At 36.8% G+C, this 23,892-nt stretch overlaps 1 protein-coding gene across 9 annotated transcripts in view; it reads right to left on the bottom strand.

The window, feature by feature from the left end:
- Nucleotides 1–23,892, bottom strand: part of JAK2 (Janus kinase 2) — a 223,189-nt gene that overhangs the window by 90,553 nt on the left and 108,744 nt on the right. For all 9 annotated transcript variants that reach the window (XM_058301810.2, XM_058301811.2, XM_071216711.1 and 6 more), the window contains 4 exons: nt 22,246–22,363; nt 17,648–17,793; nt 3,472–3,793; nt 2,525–2,644 (listed from right to left, as the gene is read on the bottom strand). In XM_058301810.2, coding sequence (XP_058157793.1) covers nt 2,525–2,644; nt 3,472–3,793; nt 17,648–17,793; nt 22,246–22,363 — 706 coding nt within the window. The remainder of the gene's footprint in view (nt 1–2,524; nt 2,645–3,471; nt 3,794–17,647; nt 17,794–22,245; nt 22,364–23,892) is intronic.

Here is a 23,892-nt window from a genome sequence, read left to right as displayed (position 1 = left end):
TATGAGTTTGCTTATTCTAATTATTCTATATCAATGAGATAGATGGACTTATTTTAATAATCTTTCACCAATTTTAAAAAGGTGAATATTGTTTTAAAAAAGAGTGCAATTATTTTTTAAAAAGAGTGGGTATCACCAATGGTAACGAATATTCCACATAAATGCAAGGGGTTGGTGGTGGGGTGGTGCACAGAAATTCTGTATCTTGTATGTGACTGTTTTATAAACTTACAACTTCTCTAATTAAAAAAAAAACTGGAAAAAAAAGTGTTCAATATCATTATTCATCAAGGCAATGCAAACTAAAACCATGAGCTACCGGTACACATCCACCAGAATTGCTAAATCTTTTTCAGACTGATAAAATTAAGAGATTGGTGGGGGAAGACATGAGGCAACTGCAGTTTTCATATGTTACTTGAAGGAAGGGTAAATTGGTGCAACCACTTTGGAAAATGGTTTGGAAGTATACTAAGGTTTCACTATGATTCAACAAACAAACCCACTCCATGGTATAAATAAGAAAAAAAAAAGAGTATCTATGTCCATCAAAAAAGTATACAAGAATGCTCATAGTAGCTATAAAATTTGCTAATAGCCCCAAACTGAAAACAACCCACATGTCTATCAATAGAAGAATGAATACAAAATTCTTATATAATGATATACTATTTATCAATGAAAAGAATGAACTGATACATATAACATGAATGAAATTACAGACATTTGCTAAATAAAAAACAAAGTGTATATATAGTATTATTCCATTTACATGACCTTCATGAACAGAAAAAAATTAATTGATGGCAAGAGAAGTCAGAATGATGGTTACCTTAGTGGAGGAAGAGGAACAGAGTAGAGAGAGGCATGTGGAAGGCTGGCAGAGCTACTAAAATCATTTTATATCTTGAGCTGGGTGTGGCTACATGGGTATACACATATGTAAAAGTTCATGGACCTTTAAACTTAATATTAGACAGCATTAATGTATTTGCTATATCTCAACTAAAAAGTAAAAAAAGAAAAAGGAAAAAGGAAAAGACAGACAAAAAATGCCAGAGTGAACAGTAAAAGGTGAGTAAAACAATGTATAACTAACATAGATTGGGAAATACAGTAGTAAGCAAAAATTCATTGCTCTCCTAAACCAGAAATAACTTGTTAGAAAAATATAGAGAAAAAGTTCTTAATCCAAATAAGTAAGGGAAACATATCATGCATAAATTTCAGCAAAAAACATTATATATGAATATAAATAAAACTACCCAGTTACTGAAAAACACAAAATAATACTTGTATACAAAGGGAAATATAATGTATGCCTAAAATAGACAATGTAATAAGGTATTTTCAATTCAATTCAACTTAACCCAGAGTAATCTTTAGAACAGTTCCAACAAAATATCAATATAATGTTTCTAAGGAGATTTAAAAATACTCAATAAGTAAGGTAGTATCGCAGTTAGGAGCATGGGTTTGTGAAATCATGCATTTGGGTTTAAATATGGCCTACCACTTAATGAACACTGTGACCCTGAAAATTCTCTGTGTGCAATAAGGCCAGTAAGTCCAAATACCTTTCTTTAAGATTACAAATTCTTTGGTGCTACAGGATGCTCACATGAGCATCAACTAACTATTCCAGAAACATTTATTATAGATTCACATTGGGTTGATTATTATTAATCATCCTTTCATCTATCCATGAAATATTTATAGAGGTCTTTCTAACTGGGCTTTGGAGCACTATACAAGGTACAGGGGATATAAACAAAAATAAAATTACAATCCTCACCTTTAGGAAGCTTATGTCTAGTAGCTGTATACTACTTGTCATATATTTTTTAAAGAAAAGGAAAGTGTGCAGACTAAACTGAGTTGCAAGTTAGTAGTAATTTTGGTAATATAATCCTAAAATGGCCAGGTAGTCCTACAGATACCTAAGTTAAATGAACAAATCACATTAATACTATGTTTAAACCAGGCGAGTCAGTGAGTATCTGATTTAAAAAGAAAACAGGGAGTAGATGTGGCTCAAGTGGTTAAGCGCCTGCCTCCCACAAGAAAAGTCCCAGGTTTGGTTACTAGTACTTCCAGAAAAAATCAAAGAACAAGCAAAACATAATGAAAAAACAACTCAGGGGAGCCAATGTGGCTCAATGGTTGAGTGCTGGCTTCCCACATAAGAGGTCCCAGGCCCCCAGTACCTCAAAAAAATAAAATAATCAACAACTGAATCATATATAAATAAGAAATGTAAAACCAAAACATGAAAGAATACATTTCTTACCTTTCAATTAAATTTAATGGGATTTCTGAAGCTTTTTAAAGAAAGAGAGAGGGAAAGCCTTCAGAACCAACCATGTCCTACAGCATGGGTAAAGTGGACCTGAGACTGGTTTACATTCTGTTATATAAATTTCAGAGAGCATTGCACTGATTTCCTTTTCTCCTTTAATTAGGCAACATGACTTTGGATTTAAAAAGATTATAGTGAGGAATGAGCATCATAAAGCAAACTTACCAGATTTTTACCATCTTGCTTATGGATAGTTACAACTCTGCTTTCATTTGAGAATTCTTGATTTGCTTGCTTAATGTTGACATCAATAATATCAGGAAAATCACAATATGTCTGTAAATCCTACGGTTGTAAGCAATTGAAATTAAAAACAGGTAGAATTTATGGAGCCATTTTAAATCAAGACTTATAAAGCAAACAATATTCACTCCAAATTATTTAAAATAAAAAAGTAACCATTACTAAGAACAATAAGTAACCATTAAATGGGATTCTCTCTCCCAATAATCTTAACCTTTAAGACTACAATGAATCTTACTCTGACTTAAAAATGAGAGTGCATTAAAGGGTGCCAGGAATCTAAAATGTGCTATAGTTTTCTTCAATCCAATCATCATTGATAGGAACCATTACCAGAAAACTGATAATTTAACTAAAGAATGAAAATAAAAAATGAAAATCAAGTCTCCTTATAAATCTCTCATAACACTCTAAAAACATAGACATGAATAAATAAAATTTTTAATGCAAACCTAAAAAAACTAAATTAATATTTAACAAGTATATATTATCATAAAATCAATTAAAATTCATCATTTCCATTTAATTAAATTTTATAATTGAACCTCTTGTGATCAATAATAGTGAAAAAAAGGAGGCAAGATTACTTTAAAATTACTTCACTTTTAGAAATTAACCTTTTTCTGAAACTAAGAAATTATTAGTCATTTATGACATTATTTTATCATGTAAAACTAAACAAAAATCCATTTATGATCAATGAGAAAACTATAAATATGATTTTTATGGCTTCAAAACATTAAAAATTTCTACTTGTTTCAATGGAAGAAAAGAAGTACAAGACCATCTTTCAAATGACTAAAATACTGTGCTTCCACTGCCATTCTACTTAAAATAACAAAGAATGAGAACATATCATTAAGGATTACCTGTTCTGTCAGTGTCTCACTTTCTTTATGTTTCCCTCTTGACCACTGAATTCCACCGTTTCCAGTTATTATAATGGTTGCAAAAATCTCCTCACCTGAAGGACCTCTTCCAGGTTCTTTTACTTCAAATTGCTCTGTGTAGAATGCAGACTGAAGAGTTTCCAGATTTATAAGATACTTAAGTTTCAAGTTCCTGGCTGTGGCTTTGCATTGGCTGAATTGCTGAATAAATCTGCGAAATCTGAACCTAATTCGCTTCCTTGTCAAAAAATGATAATCTTGGATCTTTGCTCGAACACATTTTGGTAAGAATGTCTTGTAGCTAGGGATAAAGAGTGCACAAAGAAAACAAAACAAATTGAAAGATAAATATAAAACAAAATTGATATAAAGGCTACAACATATTTGTTATGTGAAGAAAATTGGCATAAACGGCATCCAGACACTACAATACTTGAGGTTTCATTTGATGATGTGAATACACACCCTCTGAGTTACCATAAATGTTTAGAATGGGAGATGCCAATTTTCCTCCCTTGATGATGTAAATGCTCACTGTAGCTAAAAATGGAGTCTTCCTAAAAATTTGCTTTCTCTGATTATCTTATATACCATTTTCTTTGACACTTAATGCACTGTGCTGCAAATATTTCCTATAATGCTATACTCCAAACATTATCTCAATTCTGGAAATAGTTACATTTCATGGAATGCTACTGTTGTTCATTATGCAAGCATACCTCTGTTGTATATAAGCTATCTTCTTAGGCCAGCTTCAATAATGCCTAATAATCCTTTACAATAAAAACTATTACATTAGGAATGTTCTGACTCTACTGTTCTCTATGTCCAAAATGAAAAGAAGATAGATAATTTATTTTTCTGCTTCTCAAATAGCTGATAAGGAACAATTTATTTCTGAAGATACAATTATATTAAATTTTCATCTTCGCATATGCTAATCTTTCTCCTTACCATCCATTTCCTATCTGATTAGTTGTTTTCTTTTTCCTTTTCCTACTTTTATTTTTTAAAAGATACTTAGATTACATAAATATTATAGAGAATACATAGAGGATTCCCATATGCCCTACTCCCCACACCTCCCACATTTTCCGACATCAGCAACATCTTTCATTAGTGTGATGCATTCACTGCAATTGATAAACACATTTTGGAGCATTACCACTAAGCATGGATTATAGTTTCCATTATAGTCTACACTCTCTCCCACTCAATTCTGTAGATTATGGCAAGATACATAATAGCCTGTATCTGTCATTGTAATGTCATTCAGGATGATTCCCAAGTCCCAAAAATTTCCTCGTATTATACCTGTTTTTCTTTCTCAATGCCCTCAGAACCTCCAATGGCCACTGCCTCCACATAAATGATATTTCTTCCATCGCTAGAATCACAATAAGTCTATAGTAAAATACTAGTCAGTCTACTTTAGCCCATAGTTCATTCCCCAATCCTGAGGATTCTGGGCTGGTAAGGTTCACTCCACCTTTCATTGAGGGGGGTCTTCGATCCCAAAGGACCAATGGATTGGACTCTCTTGCTTGCAGTTGTAGACACTCTCGGTTCCTTGGTATGTTGGGTATCCATCATCTCCTCGTTAGTTGTCCTGGGTGAGTCCAATGAACTGGAGAGTATGGTGTTACAAGTCCGTTGAGATTCAGAGCCCAGCTGGCACATGCAGAGCCCAATGATTTAAATCTCTTGGACATACAACTATCAACTCTTTTACTAATTACAAATTCAAACATAAGGGTCAGAAGACCCATGTGTATGGAAACCACAACTGAGTCCAAGTCTGTCACACAGGGGAGCATAAATTCCAAAGTAGGACCCACTAGCAAGGGGCCAAACTCCTGAGCTGTCTGCTTGGACTATAATGTCTGGATGTTTCCAGAGCCATCGGAAGCCCCACTATTTGGGGTAGTATCTACTTCGGTGACTAGTTCTTATATATTTTACAAACCTAAACTCGAACATCAAATCCAGGAAACTTTCCTCGACCTTCACGACTGTATCAGATGCTTTTCCCTTTTTTTTTCACAGTATCTTGTGCACTGCTCCATAATATCATTTGTTACATTGTTTTTTTTTAGGTTTTCCCTTATTACATTTTAAAGGATATTTTTGTAAGCCATAGCCATAGTTAAAAATTAAGTTATTTAAAGTTAAATAAATTTAAAGTTAAATAAGTTATTTGTTAAATAAATTTTTTAAAAAGGTAATAAGTACTAAAATCTCAACATCCTAATTATTTTACTACAATTTACGATTATCTATGCTTTTGAGATAATTTAGGGCTATCATAGCTTAATGGTGGAAATATTGTAGAAAGGTTTGCTATTGCTCATCTCTTTCCCACTCCGCCTTCAGTGATATCAGGTTGATATCTTGAAATCGGCTGTGGTGGGAGCATTTATTACATGGTATCAGCAAAGATTACAAACAAATCAGGGTTTTTTTATTTTTATTTTTTGGAGAGCTGGTTGTTAAAACATTTACTAGTATACCACTGCTTTCCCTATACCTCTTGAGGAATTCTCAGTTTTGCATCCAAGTATCCAGAGATGCTAGAGAAAGCCATCTGACAAGGTAGACAGTTGTAGCACTTTGATATTGTTTGTGAAATCCAAAAATAGATATTGGATTATGTTCGTAAACTGGTCTGTCTTGAGGTTTCACTTTTACTTGATTAAAGTATGATTATGGCTTTGATTGGGTCATGTCAGTAGGGCATTGAGTCCCCGCCCCTTGGTGGGTAGGGAGTCACAGATAAAAGACCTGGCAAAGGACAGAGTTGGGACTTTTGGATGCTGGAACTCCAGGAATCAAATACACTGGAGAAGAACGCAGAGGAATAGAGACGGCTCCTTATTGACAGCTCCTTATAACTGGCAGAGGCCCCAGGAAGAGAGATGAGCTGTTTGGCTGATAGTTCACAGCTGGCCTTATGGAGAGAGGCAAAGCCTAGAGAACCTCATAGTCTACACCTGACCTTGTGGAGAATCCAGAGCCTGGAGAGAAATGAGCCCTAAGTGAGAGATGAGACTTATTCCAGCCTGCAGCTATGATTAGAAGAAGCCGGGACCACAGAGCCTCGGAAGGAGGTGGAGGAGGAGGCTGTCCCCTTGCAGACATCACCCACCATCTTGCACCAACAGTGGCAACAGACTTTGGTGAGGGAAGTAACTTATGCTTTATGGCCTGGTAACTGCAAGCTTCTGCCCCAAATAAATACCGTTTATAAAAACCAACAGATTTCTGGTATTTTGCATCAGCATTCCTTTGGCTGACTAATACAATGGTTACATTATAAATTCATAACCACCAATCCCAAATGTGGTGTGGTGGTTTGGAAATACGTACCTCAGGAAAAAAACACGTTCTTAAATGTAATCCATTCCTGTGCATGTAAACTGTTGTAAATAGGCCCTTTTCATGACGTTACTTCAGTTAGGATGAGGCCTAACTAAAGATTGGTCTTTTTTTGTTTGTTTCTTTTTATTTTTTTTAATGTTACATTAAAAAAATATAAGAGGTCCCCACATACTCCCCAACCCCCTCACCCCACTCCTCCCATATGAACAACCTCTTTCAACATCATGGCACATTCACTGCATTTGGTGAATACATTTGGAGCACTGCTGCACCACATGGATAATGGTTTACATTGTAGTTTATACTCTCCCCCAGTCCATTCCGTGGGTTATGGCAGAGCATACAATGTCCAACATCTGTCCCTGCAGTACCACCCAGAACAACTCCAAGTCCTGAAAATGCCCCCACATCATATCTCCTCTTCCCTCTCCCTATGCTCAGCAGCTACTGTGGCCGTTTTCTCCACATCAGTGCTACAATTTCTTCCATTACTAATCACAGTAGTTCCAGAATAGAATATCAGTAAGTCCACAATAATCCATACTTGCGGCGGCTTGCTCGGTCGGTGGCGGTGGGGTCTGGCTGCGGACGAGGGGTCGGTCCAGCTTTGGACGAGGGGTCGGTCCGGCTTGGGACGAGGGACGGTCTGGCTTGGGACGAGGGGTCGGTCCAGCAGCAGACGAGGGGTCGGTCTCACAGGGGTTGCGCAGTTCGGCTGACGGGGTCGCCCGGCGAAGCCGGCGATGAAGGGGTCGCCCGGAGAAGCAGGCGATGAACTGGGGACAAGGGAGGCCAGGCCCTTGTCGGGGGCTCTCAGGACTGGAGGGCGCACGGCAGAAGAACTACCGCAGAGACGAGGTAAACACGCAGGTCCAACTTTATTGAGGAAGTGGCTACAGTTTTATAGGGGCTGGGGAAGGCTGATTGGTCGAAGCTTATGCCATGTTCTGATTGGTTGCCGCAAGCAGTTACTGGGGAGAAAGGTCGGTGGGAGGTACTGGAAGGGGGAGGGGTGGTGGTTAGGGATTGGCTGTCGCTGTTGCTGGGGGAAGTGGCAGGGTTTAGGGATTGGTGGCTGCTGTTGCTGGGGTAGAGGGCAGACTTGAGTTTCCCGCCTTGCGCCTGGCTGTTGCTGCTGTGGGGGGGGAGGGAGGGCAGACTGGAATTTTCCACCCTGCGCCTGCGCAGGGAGAAAGAAGAAGAAGGGTGTTGCCTCATAAGGCATCGTGTGGCGCCATCCGGGAGGAGGGGCGGCCGCGGAAGCATGGCTGCCGAGAAGGGGAGACCCGAGGGCACTCTGCGCCCATGCCGAGCTCCCTTCAGGGGTGGCGGTGAGTCCGACCAGCCACCCTATTATGGGGGCAGCGGCTTGGAATTAGGTCTACCGCGGCTGCTCCCCCGCCAGGCCAGCAAACCACCTTCAGCCCGAGGGGTGACCGCACATACTCTATTCCTCCATTCTGTGGACCCTGGGATGGTTATGTTCACTTCACCTCTATATCGAGAGGGGGCTTAGATTCCACATGGATGATGGATGCAATTTTCCTGCTTGCAGTTATAGGCACTCTTGGCTCCCTGGTGTGGAGGTTGACCTTCTTCACCTCCCTGTTAGCTGGCTAGGGTAAGTCCAATAAACCAGAGGGTAGGAGTTGCAAGTCTGCTGAGGCTCAGGGCCTGGCTGTCACATGGACAGTCCAGAGATTCAGATCTCTTGAGTATACACCAACCCCAGCGCCAACCACAGGTTCAGTAAAAGTGATGGAAGAGGCATATGTAGAAAGGTCACATCTGAGTCCAACTCCATCATACTCAGGAACACAAACTCTAAGTAGGATTGGTCTTAATCCTATTATTGAAGACTTTATAGGGAAATCCACAAAAAAAAAGAAGAATCCAGAGGGAGCAGCCAGAAACTTAAAGTAAACAGAACCTAAAAGAGAAAGGAGAAGCCAGGAGAGGCTGCCATGTGCATTGCCATGTGACAAAAGCAAATTCAAGGATGGCCGGGAGGCAGCCCCAGAATACCACAGTTTTCTGAGAAAAAGCATCACCTTGGCAATGCCTTGATTTGGACATCCCCAGGCCTCAAAACTGTGAGCCAATAAATTCTTGTTGTTTAAACCAACCTACTTGCTTTAGCAACAAGAAAACTAAAATACAGGCTTTCATCACTGCCATCATTTTACGACATTTCTTTGTTCAACTAATTTCCCAAGTTCTGTAACTATTTCTCCAATTTTCTCAAATCTCCTACCTTTCTTTCGCCTCTAACCTGAGCTACATTCCTCCTCAATCTCAGCAAATGACTTCACCTCCTTCTCGTGGGGTGGAACAGGGGGGATGATTCTCTTAGCAGAATTCTCTCACTACCCTGCTAAGCAAACCTACAGACATTTGTACTCATATTCTCCTCCTTATTATGATAAATGAGATATAAACCTACTACCTAAAGCCATTTCCTCCATGTATACCTACCTATAACTTCTCTCTTCATTAACATATATATACCCTTTTAGGACTTTTATTCTATTTGTTATTCTCTTCTATCTACTTCCAATCTGAAATGTAAATTCTCTTTATCCCACAGTCACAATCTAACAGCCTCATTTTGAAAGAATTGTCTACACAGCTCTTTCTATTTCCCTGCCTCTCATTTACTTCTCACCTCATGAAATCTGGCTTCTGCTCCACCATTCCATACAACCTGCTCTGGCTAAGTTAAAGAAAGGCCTCCATAGGCCCCGGGTTCAGTTCCCAGTGCCTCGTGGAAAAGATAATCAAGACAGCAAGATGGCACAAGGGCAGATGTGGCAAGCTGACGCAATAAGATGATGCAACAAAGAGACACAAAGAGAAAATACAATGGGAAACAACAAACCAGGATGCTGAGGTGGCTCAAGCGATTGAGTGCCTCTCTCCTACATGGGAGGTCCCAGGTTCAGTTCCCAGTGTCTCCTAAAGAGAAGACGAGCAGACACAGAAAGCACACAACAAATGGTCACAGAAAGCGAGCAAAAACAATGAGGGGTGGGGGTAGGGAAATAAATCTTAAAAAAAAGAAAGGCCTCCATGTTGTTAAAAGCAATTTTCCATGTTATTTTGTCACGTTTCAGCAGCATTAAACAATACTGATCATTATTCCTTGAAACTCTCTTCCCTTAGCTTTCCTAGTTTTTATTCCCATCTCTTTAGCTATTCCTTCTCAGTCTTCTTTGCTGTGTCATTGCTCTTTACCTGATGATTACAGGTTGGGAGTTTCTCAAGACTCAATTATGGGCTCTCTTCTTATCTATACTCTCTTTCTCTGGGCACTCTCTATATGCAAATAACTCCCATCTCTCTCTCTCTCTCTCTTTCTTGAGCCCTGCCCTCTAAGCTCCAGATCCATGTATCCCACAGCCTAGTCAATTTACCCATTTCATCTGGATGTCTAAAAATCACCTCAAACAATGAGTTAATCTAACTCATGAATACTCTTAATCCCTTCTCCCCAGAGATCCTCTTCCAGGATTCCCTATGTGACTAAAGTACACTATCATCCACCTACTTCAGCAAATTCCAGAAACTGAGGAATCATCCTTTAGACCACCTTCTTCCTCAACCCCCATTATTCAATCCATCACCACATATTCTTGCTTTTACTGTCCACATATTTCTCTTTTCTGCTTTTTTTCCTTCATTATTACAACTAGCACTCTAATCCAAGTAATCAAATCCTGGGAAAACTCTATTCTTTCCCCTCATTAAATTCTACTCGTTTTTTAGATGTCAAAAGTCGCATTGCTCCTCTGTAGTGTAGGCTGAAACAGCAAATTGTTTTCCACAGCAACCACAATTTCACATTCCCACCAACAAGGTTTTCCATAAAACGTGAGGCTTCCTATTTCTCTGCATTCTACTCTTTCAAGTCCCCATATTTACTCTTATCACCCTCTATTTTCCTTTCTAAACTGGAGTCACGGGGATCTTTTAAAAATGCAAGTCTAATCGTTTTCACCCTAGCTTAAATCTTTGTAAGATTTCTAAATGTGCTTAATATTCTTGGCATGATCCACTAGGTTCTACATGATCTAGCCCCTGCCTCACCTCCTACAAACTCTTTGAGCTCTAGCCATAGTGACTCTTCATTCTTCCTATGCTCCTTTCTGCCACATGGCCTTTTCCATTACTCTCCAACTCTCTATCACTCTGTTCTCTCCCCCCATTAATTCTACTCATTTTTTAGACCCCAAAAGTCACACTGTTCCACTGCACACTGGAACACCAAAATGTTTCCCACAGTGGCTGTCTGATTTTACATTCCCACCAACAATGTACAAGGGATTCTATTTCTCTGCATCCTCACCAGCACTTGTTATTTTCCTTTTTAAAAAATATTAGTGGCCATAATAGTGGGGATGAGGTGTTATCTCATTGTGGTTTTGATTTGCATTTCCCTAATGACTAACAATACTAGCATCTCTTCGTGTGCTTATTGGTCATTTTTATATCTTCTTTGGAGAAATACCTATTCAAATCCTTTGTCCATTTTTTATTGGATTGTCTTTTTGTTGTTGAGCTGTGGGAGTTTGCTATATTCTGGATACTAAACTATCAGATAGATGGATAGCAATAATTTTCTCCCATTCTATTGTTTTTTCATTTTCTTGATAATGTCCTTAGATAAACAAAAGTTTTTCATTTTAATGGATCCAATTTATCTATTTTTTTATTTTGCTGCTCATGCTTTCAGTGTAAAGTCTAAGAATCCATTGCCCAAAATAATGTCCTGAAGGTATTTCCCAATGTTTTCCTTTAAGAATTTTATAGTGTTTTTTTATATTTAGGTCACTGATGCATTTTGAGTTAATATTTGTATACCGTGAGAGGTAGGGGTCTACTTTCACTCTTTTACATGTGGATATCCAGTTTTTCCAGCATTTGTTGAAGACACTGTTCTTTCCCCACTGAATATCCTCGGCTCCCTTGTCAAAAATCAACTGACCACAGATGTGTGGATTTATTTCTGTGGTCTCAATTCTATTCCACTGGTCTGTATGTCTGCCCTGGTGCCAGTACCACACTGTTTTGATTTCTGCAGCTTTGTAATAAGTTTTGAAATCAAGGAGTTGGAGTCTTCCAACTTTGTTATTCTTTCTCAATATGGTTTTGGCTATTCAGGATCCCATGAACTTGATGATTAGCTTTGTCATTTCTGCAAAGGTTGATATAATTTTGATTGGGCTTATGATTTTTTAAAAGGTTCTAATAGGTTCTAGAATTGGGCCTAGCCTTATAAAATCCTATGTTTTCTTAAGAACAGAATGAAATATGTATTTTATTATTAAAATCTTAGTAGGCCAATTGAAAGTCTAGTATTTGCTAAGTTATTTAGACAAGGAGTCGAGTGATATGAGAGATGTAGCTCATAGCTATGTAAGTGGCCTTAGCAGAGTCCTCTTTAATGTCTTCCTACTCTCCAATTCTCTTCTTTCCACCCTTTAGTAAACAGGATTTTAAAGAACAGATAAAGAATGAAGAGAGAATCTTATTTGCTTCCTTCACTTTTGGTAACCCAATACCCAAGCCAAAATGTCCACTTAGGAACTGGCATAAAGAAGAAAAATGCACAATTAAATACATAAAGGGGAAGCGGACTTGGCCCAGTGGAGAGGGCATCCGTCTACCACATGGGAGATCTGCAGTTCAAACCCCAGGCCTCCTTGACCCGTGTGGAGCTGGCCCACACGCAGTGCTGATGTGCGCAAGGAGTGCCGTGTCACGTAGAGGTGCCCCCGCGTAGGGGAGCCCCACACGCAAGGAGTACGCCCTGTAAGGAGAGCTGCCCAGCGTTAAAGAAAGTGCAGCCTGCCCAGGAATGATGCCGCACACACGGAGAGCTGACGCAGCAAGATGACGCAACAAAAGGAAACACAGATTCCCATGCTGCTGACAACAACAGAAGCAGACAAAAGAAGAACATGCAGCAAATGGACACAGAGAACAGAGAACAGACAACTGGGGTAGGGAGGGGGAGAAGGGGAGAGAAATAAGTAAAATAAATAAATACATAAAGGTACACATACAATATACAGAGGCATGTTTATAAAGATATAGACATACAAAACAAACAGACACACAGATATACACCTTATATGTTTGGTTTCTTTTTTTAGTCTAGGAAAGAATACTATTTATACTATCCAGAGAGCCATACGCCACTATGTTTCAGGGGGAGGGAGGGAAACCAGCTCATTTTATTCTGTCAAATATGAGTCATTCTTCTGTTCTCCTATCAATTCTAAATATTTTAAAAAGTAGAGAATGTTGACCATTTCTCAGAAATGAACACTATATGAGAATTTAGAAAACATCAGTGAGTTAAACACATTTTAAATTATATGAAGAGGGCAGGCATGTTTCAAGACAGGCATAAGTTATTTCTCCAACATTAAAACAGTATGATACAAGAGACAAAAAATAGACTAGATTAGACCATTTTAAAAGTAAAAACATTTGTGTGGTAAATAACACCTTCAAGAAGGTAAAAAACAGAACCCACAAAACAGGAGAAATTATTTGCAAATCATATCTCTGTTAAAAAAAAAGTGTATACAAAATATATATAAGTCTTATAACTCAATAACAGAAAAATAACCCAATTTAAAAATTGTCAAAGAATCATAATACACATTTCTCCAAAGAAAATAAACAAATGGCCAATGAGCATGTGGAAAGAAGCTCAACATCAGTAGTCATTAGGGAAATGAAAATCAAAACCACATTGAGGGAAGTGGATTTGGCTCAACTGACAGAGCATCCACCTACCACATGGGAGGTCCAGGGATCAAACCCAGGGACTCCTGACCCGTGTGGTGAGCTGGCCCACATGCAGTGCTGATGTGTGCAAGGAGTGCCCTGCCACGCAGGGGTGTCCCCTGCATAGGGGAGCCCTATGCACAAGAAGTGCACCCCATAAGGAGAGCCACTCTGCGCAAAAAAAGTGCAGCCGGCCCAGGAGTAGCAGTGCACACATGGAAAGCTGATGCAGAGAGATGACACAACAAAAAGAGACAGATCCCCGGTGCTGCTGAAAAGAATACTCACGGACACAGAAGAACACACAGCAATGGACACAGAGAGCAGACAATGGGGTGGGGGGAGGGGGAAGGGGAGAGAAATAAATTCAAAATAAACCTTTAAAAAAACACAAAAAACAACCACACTGAAATACCACTTCAACCCCCTTAGGATGGCTAAAAAAACTTGTACATTGTAGTTCACAGCAATATTATTCATAATAGCCAAAAAGCAAAAACTATCCAAATGTTTATTAATTGCATAATATATAAACAAAATGTGGCATATCCATACAATTGCATATTATTCAACCCTAAAAAGGAATAAAGTACTGCTGCATCTTACAAGATGAATAAACCGTGAAAATATGCTAAGTAAAAGAAGCCAGACACAAGACATATATTGTATAATTTCAGTTATAAGAAATTTACAGAATTTATAGAGTAAACTTATATAGAGAGAAAGTAGATTAGTGGTTGCCAGGGACTAAAGGGATGTAGGAATGTAGACTGACTGCTAGTGGGTACAGAGTTTCTTTTAAGGAGGAAGAATGGGTCCTAAAATTAGACTATGGTCATGTTCATACAACCCTGTGAATATACGAAAACAAAACAAAACAAAAACACTGAATTATATACTTTAAATGGGAGAGCCTTATAATATATGAATTATATCTCAATAAAACTGTTTAAAGTATCATGGAATCTTATAATGAATGTTTAATATCTACACTATTTTAAAATAAAAAGAATGATTCAGATTTTTGCAGATGTGCCTAGAACCTGGTTAAGAGAATCAGAGAAATACATTCACTATACATCCACTGGGTATACTGTACAGAGAATAATGAAAAGATGGCATGATTCCTGACCTCAAAGAACCCATAATCTACCTAGAAAGAGTGTGCAAAACTTTATACACAAATCATATGTTCCACTATAGCATAAGCCCACTGACTTAGCTTCCCATTTATAAAATTCATTCTTAATGGCTTAAGCTTCTCTGTTCTTCAGTGTGTTCCCTTCAATTCCTTTCCTTTTCATTAATGCCATTTAAGATACTCCTCTTCTGAATATGTTTTAATGTGGCCTGGCTTGTAGTAGGTATTCCATATATAGCTGTTAAATAATGAAGAAATGAATGAGTGAGCTAACATTAGCAGGAGTGTCTGCCTGCATTTTATTAATAATAAAGATCAGGGCTGAAATGGAAAACAGAAAGGTTTTTGTTTTCTCTTTGGACTTTGGAGACTTCTAGATTCCTGACTGGGTTCCTGAAATCATATCCTATGGCCTATACCCTTGGGTAAAAGCCTAACAATCATATGAAAACAAAATAAGAATACTTAAAACATACTTAGAAATTATGTATGTAACTGCTTTGAAGGCACTAAGCAAGGGAGTAACTGAACCCAGTTAGAGAGAGAATTTTAAGGAAGAAAGGGAAGTTTACCCAGATTCATTATATCCTCAAACTTTTAATCTGATAAGCATATTATATGTAAAACATGTATTTAGTCTTCAAATTTAAAAAAATTAGCATCCTTCTAAGAATCATATATGCCATTAAAAGAGTAAGCATTTGGCAGACATTAAAACTGTAGCAGTGTTTCAAAATCACATAAGCCATTATTTTCAGAAATCAATTTGCAGAAGAATTACTTGCAAAATGTGGAGTGTGGATCACTTTTCTAAGAATCCCTTGGAACACCTGTGAAAATACCTATTCATGGGTTTTACCTCAGACTTACTTAATCAAAATCTATTGGGTTAAGGGCCAAGAATCTTCAATTTAAACAGGTATCCCAGTGCTTCTAATACAAGTAAAATATGGACTACCATTTGAGAAATTATTCATACAGACAATTTGAGGATCTACAATCAGAAATTATCCCTCCAGGAGTTCTTCTGTCTGGATTTACCTTGCCTTTTCAGAATAAATGAATGAAATAATAAATAGATATTGGACACCTCTGATATTTCTATAGTACTCCAATTCTTTCAATAATTTCTCTTATCTCACAAAGTATGTGTTACATACAAGAAAGAAAAGTTATTTTTTCCCCTTTGACGGGGGGATGTGTGGAGACAGGTGCACCTGGGGCAGCCTCTGTGGCACCTGACGATGTTCAAGTGGTCATGGGGTGTTGTCTCGGTGGGTGGAGACCCACACAACAACCGAAAGAATATTGAAGTCCCATCCTGGGAAGTCCTACAACATTCTCTGATGGTGCCAAGAATCCCTGGAGTACATAGGCAGTGCCGAGCAAAGAAGGACAGACCATTACACTAGGCCCTTGACACTGATGGTTGTACTTAATGAACCTTATTCCAGTAAAACTGAAGCTTAGTATTATGCATTGCCTAAGAGTTACCTCCTGAAAGCCTCCTTCTTGCTCAAATGTGGCCTCTCTCTAAGCCAACTCAGCATATAAATGCATTACTTTCTCCCCCAGTATGAGACATGACTCTGGGGGATGAGCCTCCCTGGTACCAAGGGATTATTATCAATCACCAAGTAGCAATGCATTTGGAAAAAAAGACCTTAAACAAAAGGGGGAAATATTAAATACAAATGAGTTTTTATGGCTAAGAGATTTCAAAGTGAGTCTAGAGGTCATTCCAGAGGTCATGTTTATACACATCTCAGGAGGGTCTCATTGACTGTGACAGTAAACAGTGCCTCAAGCAGGGGGCTCCTGAAGGCTCTAGAGACATTTAGACACTATAGACAAGGCAGACAATCTCAGGAATTTGGCATCCTGTAAGTGGGCCTTTGGAATTAATGTTCCACAATGTAACAGAGGTAGACTCATTTATAATTTCCCTGCATATGGCTCTTTTGCCCCTTTTATTTGAACCTATAATTAGTATTATACTTGTTAAATATATGTCTCAGAGACTTAATCTTTGGTCCGTTCATATGCTGCTTGAGCCCTGAATCTCAGCAGAGTTGCAACACATTCTCTCCAGTTCACTGGACTTGCCTAGGACAACTAATAAAAGGATGATGATGGACAACACCCATCCCCAAAAATAGAGAGTGTCTACAACTGCAAGCAAGAAAGTTCCATCCATCTGCCCCATGGGATCTAAGACCCCTCTCAATCAGGGACAGAGCGGGCATCACCATCCCCAAATCCTCAAGACAGAGGAATGAACAAATAAATATAAGGGGAGAATGCAACTCTGGACTAAAACAGACCTATTATTGATTACTCTAGCATTGGAAGCACTTGTAACACTGATATAAAAGCAATGATCACCAGAGGTTTTGAGGGGAGGGAGAGGGAAGAATGGGTGTAACATGGGACATTTTGGGGATATCAGAATTGTCCTGCATGCCTTTGCAATGATGGATACAGGTCATTATACATTTTGTCAAAACCTATAAAATTGTGAGGTGCAAAGTGTAAACTATAGTGTAAACTCTAGACCATAGTTAGTAGCAATGCTTCAATATGTGTTCATCAATTGTAAGAAATGTACTACACAAATGAAAGACAATGTTAATAGGGAAAAGTACAGAGGGGGTGAGGGTGGGGTATATGGGAATCCCCTATATTTTTTTATGTAAAATTTATGTAATCTAAAGCTTCTTTCAAAATAAATTTTTTTTAAAAACCAAAAGGTATGGGAGAACACAGGAAATATAAATGAATTATATAAAAATTCTAACTGTTCACATTTATGTGTATAGATTTGCCTAAGGATATTACCTGATAGAGTTATAGATGGCCAGAGGAGTTTGATCCTTTTCTTTAGCTATCCTCATCATATCTAACACTGCCATTCCAAGACATTCTTCCTGTGTTTCATGAGTCACGGGTACTTTAATCCATCCATTCACAAAATCATGCCGCCACTAAAGGAAAAAGAAATTGAAGGAAATAATCTCACTATAAGTTTTAAAATCGCATTTCAGTCTACTATCCTAAAACTGTAACACTTTCCAGAATATATGCATTCAAAAGGAATAAGTCAACTCCTCCCTTGATTTTCAATAGTTTTACCAAAATATTTTAGTAAAAATTCATTTGCAAATGCAAACTGGTTTAAATTGGGTTCCCAATTAAAGACTATAGCTGATTTCAGTCTATTCCACTGCATATATCTTTAAATTATATCTTGAACATCAAAATTAAAATAGATATTAATTTATTAAACATGTACTAAGTGCCAATTATGTGTTCAAAGCATTATACTAAGGGTTGTGTTGGATACAAAGAAATATAAAATGTGGTTTCAGCCCTCAAGGAGATGAAATTCTGGCAGGGAAAATGTAGAATTACATTATATGTAAACAAATAATCATAATGCCAGATACTATATAGTAAGTATACACACAATAGGTACTTTAGGGACTTAAGAGGCAGGTGAGATCATATTCAGTTGGGGTAATTAGGGAAGGCTCTATCGAAAGCATGAGGTTTGATGTATTCTTTGAAGATGAAGAAATTTTTGATAAGACACAAAAAAGGGTGAAAGACGTGGAAGGAATGGCAAGAAAACAAAGCACAAGCATATTCAGAGATATAAACAAGTTTGGGTGGGAAAGTTTATGCAAGGGGAAAGTGTGAACTAAAACTTGGAAAAGTAAATTGGTGTCAGAAGTGGATGCCCTTGAATGATCTGATCCTTCAAGCAGTGGAGAAACATTTTCTTATAGTATCAATTTCATCATGCCTCTTCCACTGGTAGAAAAGCAGCAATGACAGAATTGCTTTAAGAAAATACGGTGTATTCCAGTGGACACTTTAAAAGGTTGCTGTAATGGCTCACATATGAGATAATAATAATTTGATATAGGAAAAAGAAGACCCTAAAAGTCTGAAAAAGTTGATAACTATATGTAAGGAATGAAGAAAAGGAAAAAGTAGAGATTCCAATATTTTGACCCTGGGTGATATAAGGATATGGATAAAATCAGATTGAATATGTTAGGTAGAATAGGAAAGGACAGATAACACAAGGTATAAATATTCTAAAAGTAATGCCAGTTATCTTTGGAAAAAGAAAGGTTAAGAGTCATGTGGTAGATTGACTCATGTACCCCAACAAAAAACATGTTCTTAATTTTAATCTGTGTTCCTGTGGATATGAATTTTTTTGAAAAGAGGACCTAGTGACGGTGTTATTATTAGTTAGGTTGTAGCCAAATTGAATCAGGTTGGGTCTTAAACCATATTACTGGAGGTCTTTTAAAGGAGAGAACATTTGGACACAGTCAGTCAATGGAAACCAGAAACTAGAAGAAGTCAAAGATGTCAAAGCCAGAAGACGTAGAAGCCAGGAGTCAGAGACAGCCAATGGAGGAGAGAAAGAAACAGACCGCCATGTGACAGAGGACTGCAATTATCAGAATACTCCTTACTCCGTGAGAAAGTAGGGCCTTGCTGACATCTTTGACTTCTAAACTTCAAAACAGTGAGCAATAAATGTTTGTTGCTTAAACCAACCCGTTGTGTGATATTTGTCATAACAACTCTGACAAGCCAAGACAGTTTTTGGGACTAGTAAGTGGTATGTTGCTATGACAAATACTTAAAAAAATGGGCATGGCTTTGGAGTTGAGTAATTGGTAAAGGGTAAAAGAATTTTGAAGCACACTGTAGAAAATGCATAGATTAATTTGAAGAGACTATTGGTGAAGATATGATTAAAGGCATTTTCAGTGAAAAGTTAACAGCTGTATAGAAAGTCTCTGTTGTCTTGAAGAACATATATATTGTCACGAGCAGAATGTTGACAGAAATATCCATGTTAAAGGTACTTCCAGTGAGGACTTAGAAATGATGTTTTAATGGAAAGTGGAGGAAAGGTGTTCCTCATTATAAAGTAGCAGAGAACTTGGAAAATTGTGAAAAATGTGTTCTGGTGTCAAATGGAGGGCAAAACTTGAGAGTGAAGACCTTGGATGTTTATCTGAGAAGATTTCCAAGCTAACTGTGGAAGGTACAGCCAGGTTTCTCTTTGCTACTTATATTAAAATGAGAAGTAAAACATAGACAGCATTTCAGAAAAAGAAAATAAACTTATTACTTAAAAAACACAAACCATGAAATAAGCAATATTAATCAAAATAAGTGCCTAAATATTGGTAATACAAAATTAATTCAGGAAAAGGGTTAGAGTTTCTTTTGCTCAATTTTAAATACTTTTCACCATACTTTTGAAAATGAGCACATGTTATCCTTTTTAAGTAACAGCTACAGATAACTGATAGGTAGGTAGAGTCTTCTCAATAACTTATTTTTTTCCATATTGTATAGAAGACCAGCAGATAATAATTTCTTATCATCAGCTTATTCTATGGAACTCATGCCCCAAAAAACAATGAATAAATGAATAATTAATGAGAGCAGTACAAACAACATAATCAACCAAGTACGCATTAGAGAAAGATTACAGATGAAATACAGTCTTAAATGTCAAAACATATTATTTTAAACTAGTGTTCCTTAAACATCACTGCATATGCCAATAAAAAACTTCATTACATTTAACTGTAGCAAAGCGGTTTTCCATCTGGGTAGCTACAATATTGAAACTAAAAAATTTACATCTACATTCAGTGAGACAAATAAGAAAATATAACCACAAAATTAGAACGTACCAAAAAAAAGGGATATGGAGTAAAAAAAAAAGAATTTCTGGTTGAATAGATATAACTAAAAGTTGTTCACAAGTCAACAGTTTATTTATTTGCTGAGTATCCATATTTGATACCATAAAAACAATTAATCCCCAGAGGAAAATGAAGTTGAACACATTAGCTTTAATGTGCTTACCTTTTCCAAACCTGTATTTCTACAGACACTGTTTTTACATGCTTTAAGGATAGTTTAGTGACTTAACCTATCTTAGGTTATTTACAGATATCAACATATTCTTACATTTTGGTGATGCCACTCACCAAATCTGCTATGTAGTCTACAGCAGGCATATAGTATAACCTGATAACCAGTACAATTTAGACATAAGTTAATCACAATCTCATTTATTCATGGAGCACTGATTTAGAGAAACAAACATCAAGGAATAGAAAATTGCATGTGACACTGTCTAGACACTATTTAAGATACTATTATCATGCTATTTTGCCTTTCCAGACAAAACAATTCCTCCTAGAAAGACAAAATTAGGTATTTTGAAATCACCCATAATAATTCTAGATCGAAAGTATGAGATATCACTGTATTAATATTAGGCTAAAGTAGTGGCCTGGATAGATTAGGAATACCTGCTTGATTAATGGGGTTTATCTAGTATGCCACCAAAATGAACTAGCTCCACAGCACAGATGAAAATAATGCAGTCATAAAAGCATCAAAAATTCATAGCCATGTATTAGCATTTCTCTGAAGCCTATCTCTCACTTTTTAAAGGCTACTAGGATTAAAGGAAGCTGTATTAAAAAATTGGTTGATCTCATAATCCAGTAGAGAAATATTTTTCAATTTGTTGCTCATAAAGTGAACCATCCCTACTAGACTTTTTATAAATTTGAGGCATGAGGATCTATGAAGTTATTTCCTATGATATTAACAAATCAGATTTAGAACTTCTTAACCCATCACTTTGTGTAAACCAACAGCATGTCTAAACCAAAAGGCACTAAGAACTTCTTACTTTAGTTTCCACTTATACTAGATCAGCAGCACATAAAAGCAAATTTAATGACAAAACAGTTAAACTAGTGTTTAAATGAAGACAACAGATGAAAAAAAATTATGAAATATTCAAACACACTATACAGAAGTAACATAATAGTATTAATAAACACATAACTGGAATAAAGATCTCAGATTTAGTATCAACATCCAGCTACTCTGCTATGAAGAGGTTCACAAACTATACTGGTTCATTTTTAGTGAATTTACCTACTTTCTTTCCATTTCACTAACTACAGTTTAAGTCTGAAATTGTCCAGGAATTAAAAAACAAATTTTAAAAACTCTTTTTAAAAGACGTTACTGTCTTATATTGCAGCCACTTAAATCTACATGAATCATGTTACAAAACACAGGCAGTATTTTGAGAAAACCTGAAAATGGCCTAAAGTACTAAAATAAAAGTAGAGGAAAAAATTGCAAAAGATTAAATTCAAGGAATCTTTATAAAATAGATCTTATTTTCATATTACCATGGGATTAAAAATTAATGATAAAGAGACCCAATTTTGTAACCCTTCTGCACCTGCTGTGCAAGGCAAAACAGCTTTCCCTTATGTGAAATTTTTCCTGATTAAAAGATAATCTATGCAACAAGATATATATCATATAACACAAGTAAAAATTAGATAGTATAATCATACCTGAGCAAACAGGTAAGACATGACAAAGTCATCAAGAAGAGGCGCTTCAGCACCTCTAGATATTCCATGCCGATAGGTTCTGTTGCCGCCGTTACAATACCAATGAGGAAAGTAAAACCTACAAAACAATTAAATCATTCAGCCTCCTAGCAGTTCAAATATACTGTACATATATAATCACTTCCAGCATACTGAAAGGTATTATCCCATAATCAGAAAACAGCTAACAGTGTTGGAAACAAGTTGGGTAGAAAAGAAAATCTGGGTAAGACCATGATATAAATATAGATAGAAAACACGAAAAGCGTTAAGTATAAAATCAATATATTGTCTTCTTCCATGCACAGAATGTAGAAATAATAATAGGATACAGAGAAATGTAGAAATAACATATTAAAAGGAAAAATAATATCTAGTAACATCAGTAAAGGAACCTGAAATTGCTGATTTGGTATGAAAACAATTAACTGCTTCTTCTTTAGAAGCAATGGAAAATAAAACTTTGTCTTTCAGGAAATAAAAAAAATTATCTACCTTGATTTTTAAAAACAGCTATTTTGAGATATAAGCTGCATACCAAAAAGTTCACTCACTTAAAGTTACAATTCAAGTACACAATTCAACTGTATAATTCACAGGATTATAAAATATCATCACAACCTAATTTTAGAACATTTTTGTTTTCCCCCTTAACGAAACTTTGTACACAATAGAAGTCACCTCCAAACCCCCGTCTACTCCTCCATCCCACACTGTCTACAAAGTTGCCTCTTCCGGATATTTCATATAAATTGAATTATACAATATGTGCTCTTTTCTGTCTGGCTTCTTTCACTTTGCATAATTTAAGGTTTATCTGCGTTGTATCAATATTCCATTCCTTTTATGGCTGATTAATATTCTGCTGCATGGATATACTACATTTTGTTTATTCATTATTCAGTTAATGGACATTTGGGTTGTTTCCACTTTTTGGCATAATGAATAATTCTACTATGAACAGTCATGTAAAAGTTTTTTGTAGATATGTTTCAATTTTTCTTATACATATACCCAGGAGAAGAACTGCAGGGTCATGTAGCAACTCTGTATTTAAATTTTTGAGGAAATGCCAAGATATTTTCTGAAGAGGGTGCACCATTTAACATTCTCAAAAGCAATGTATGAGCTTTCTAATCCTCATCAGCACTTACTGTCTTTTTAGTTTTAATTTTATTTTTCACTTTAGTTATCCTAGAAAGTGTGAAGTAATATTTCATGTGGCTTTGATTTTCATTTCCCTGGTGACTACAAATAATGATCATCTTTTCATGTGCTTATTGAACACTACCTAATGCAAGGTTGCAAAGATTTATTACTGTCTTCTTCTAAAAGTTTTATAGTTTTAGCACTTACCTTTGGCTTTATGATACATTTTAAGTTATTTTTTGTATATAATGTGAGGTAGTGGGATCCAATTTCATTCCTTTTTATGTGGCTATCCAATTGACCTAGAACCAGTTGTTGAAAAGACTTCTTTTCCTCATTGAATTGTTTTTGCTACCCTTATCAAAATCAGTTGACAATATAAATGTGAGGGACAATTTTTAGACTCTCAATCCTATTCCACTGTACCATACTATCTTGATTACTGTAGCTTTATAATAA

This window comes from Dasypus novemcinctus, chromosome 8 (genome assembly GCF_030445035.2).
Source record: "Dasypus novemcinctus isolate mDasNov1 chromosome 8, mDasNov1.1.hap2, whole genome shotgun sequence".
Taxonomy (NCBI): Eukaryota; Metazoa; Chordata; class Mammalia; order Cingulata; family Dasypodidae; genus Dasypus; species Dasypus novemcinctus.
Note: the sequence above shows the minus strand (reverse complement) of the source record. Positions and strands in the feature narration are given on the sequence as shown.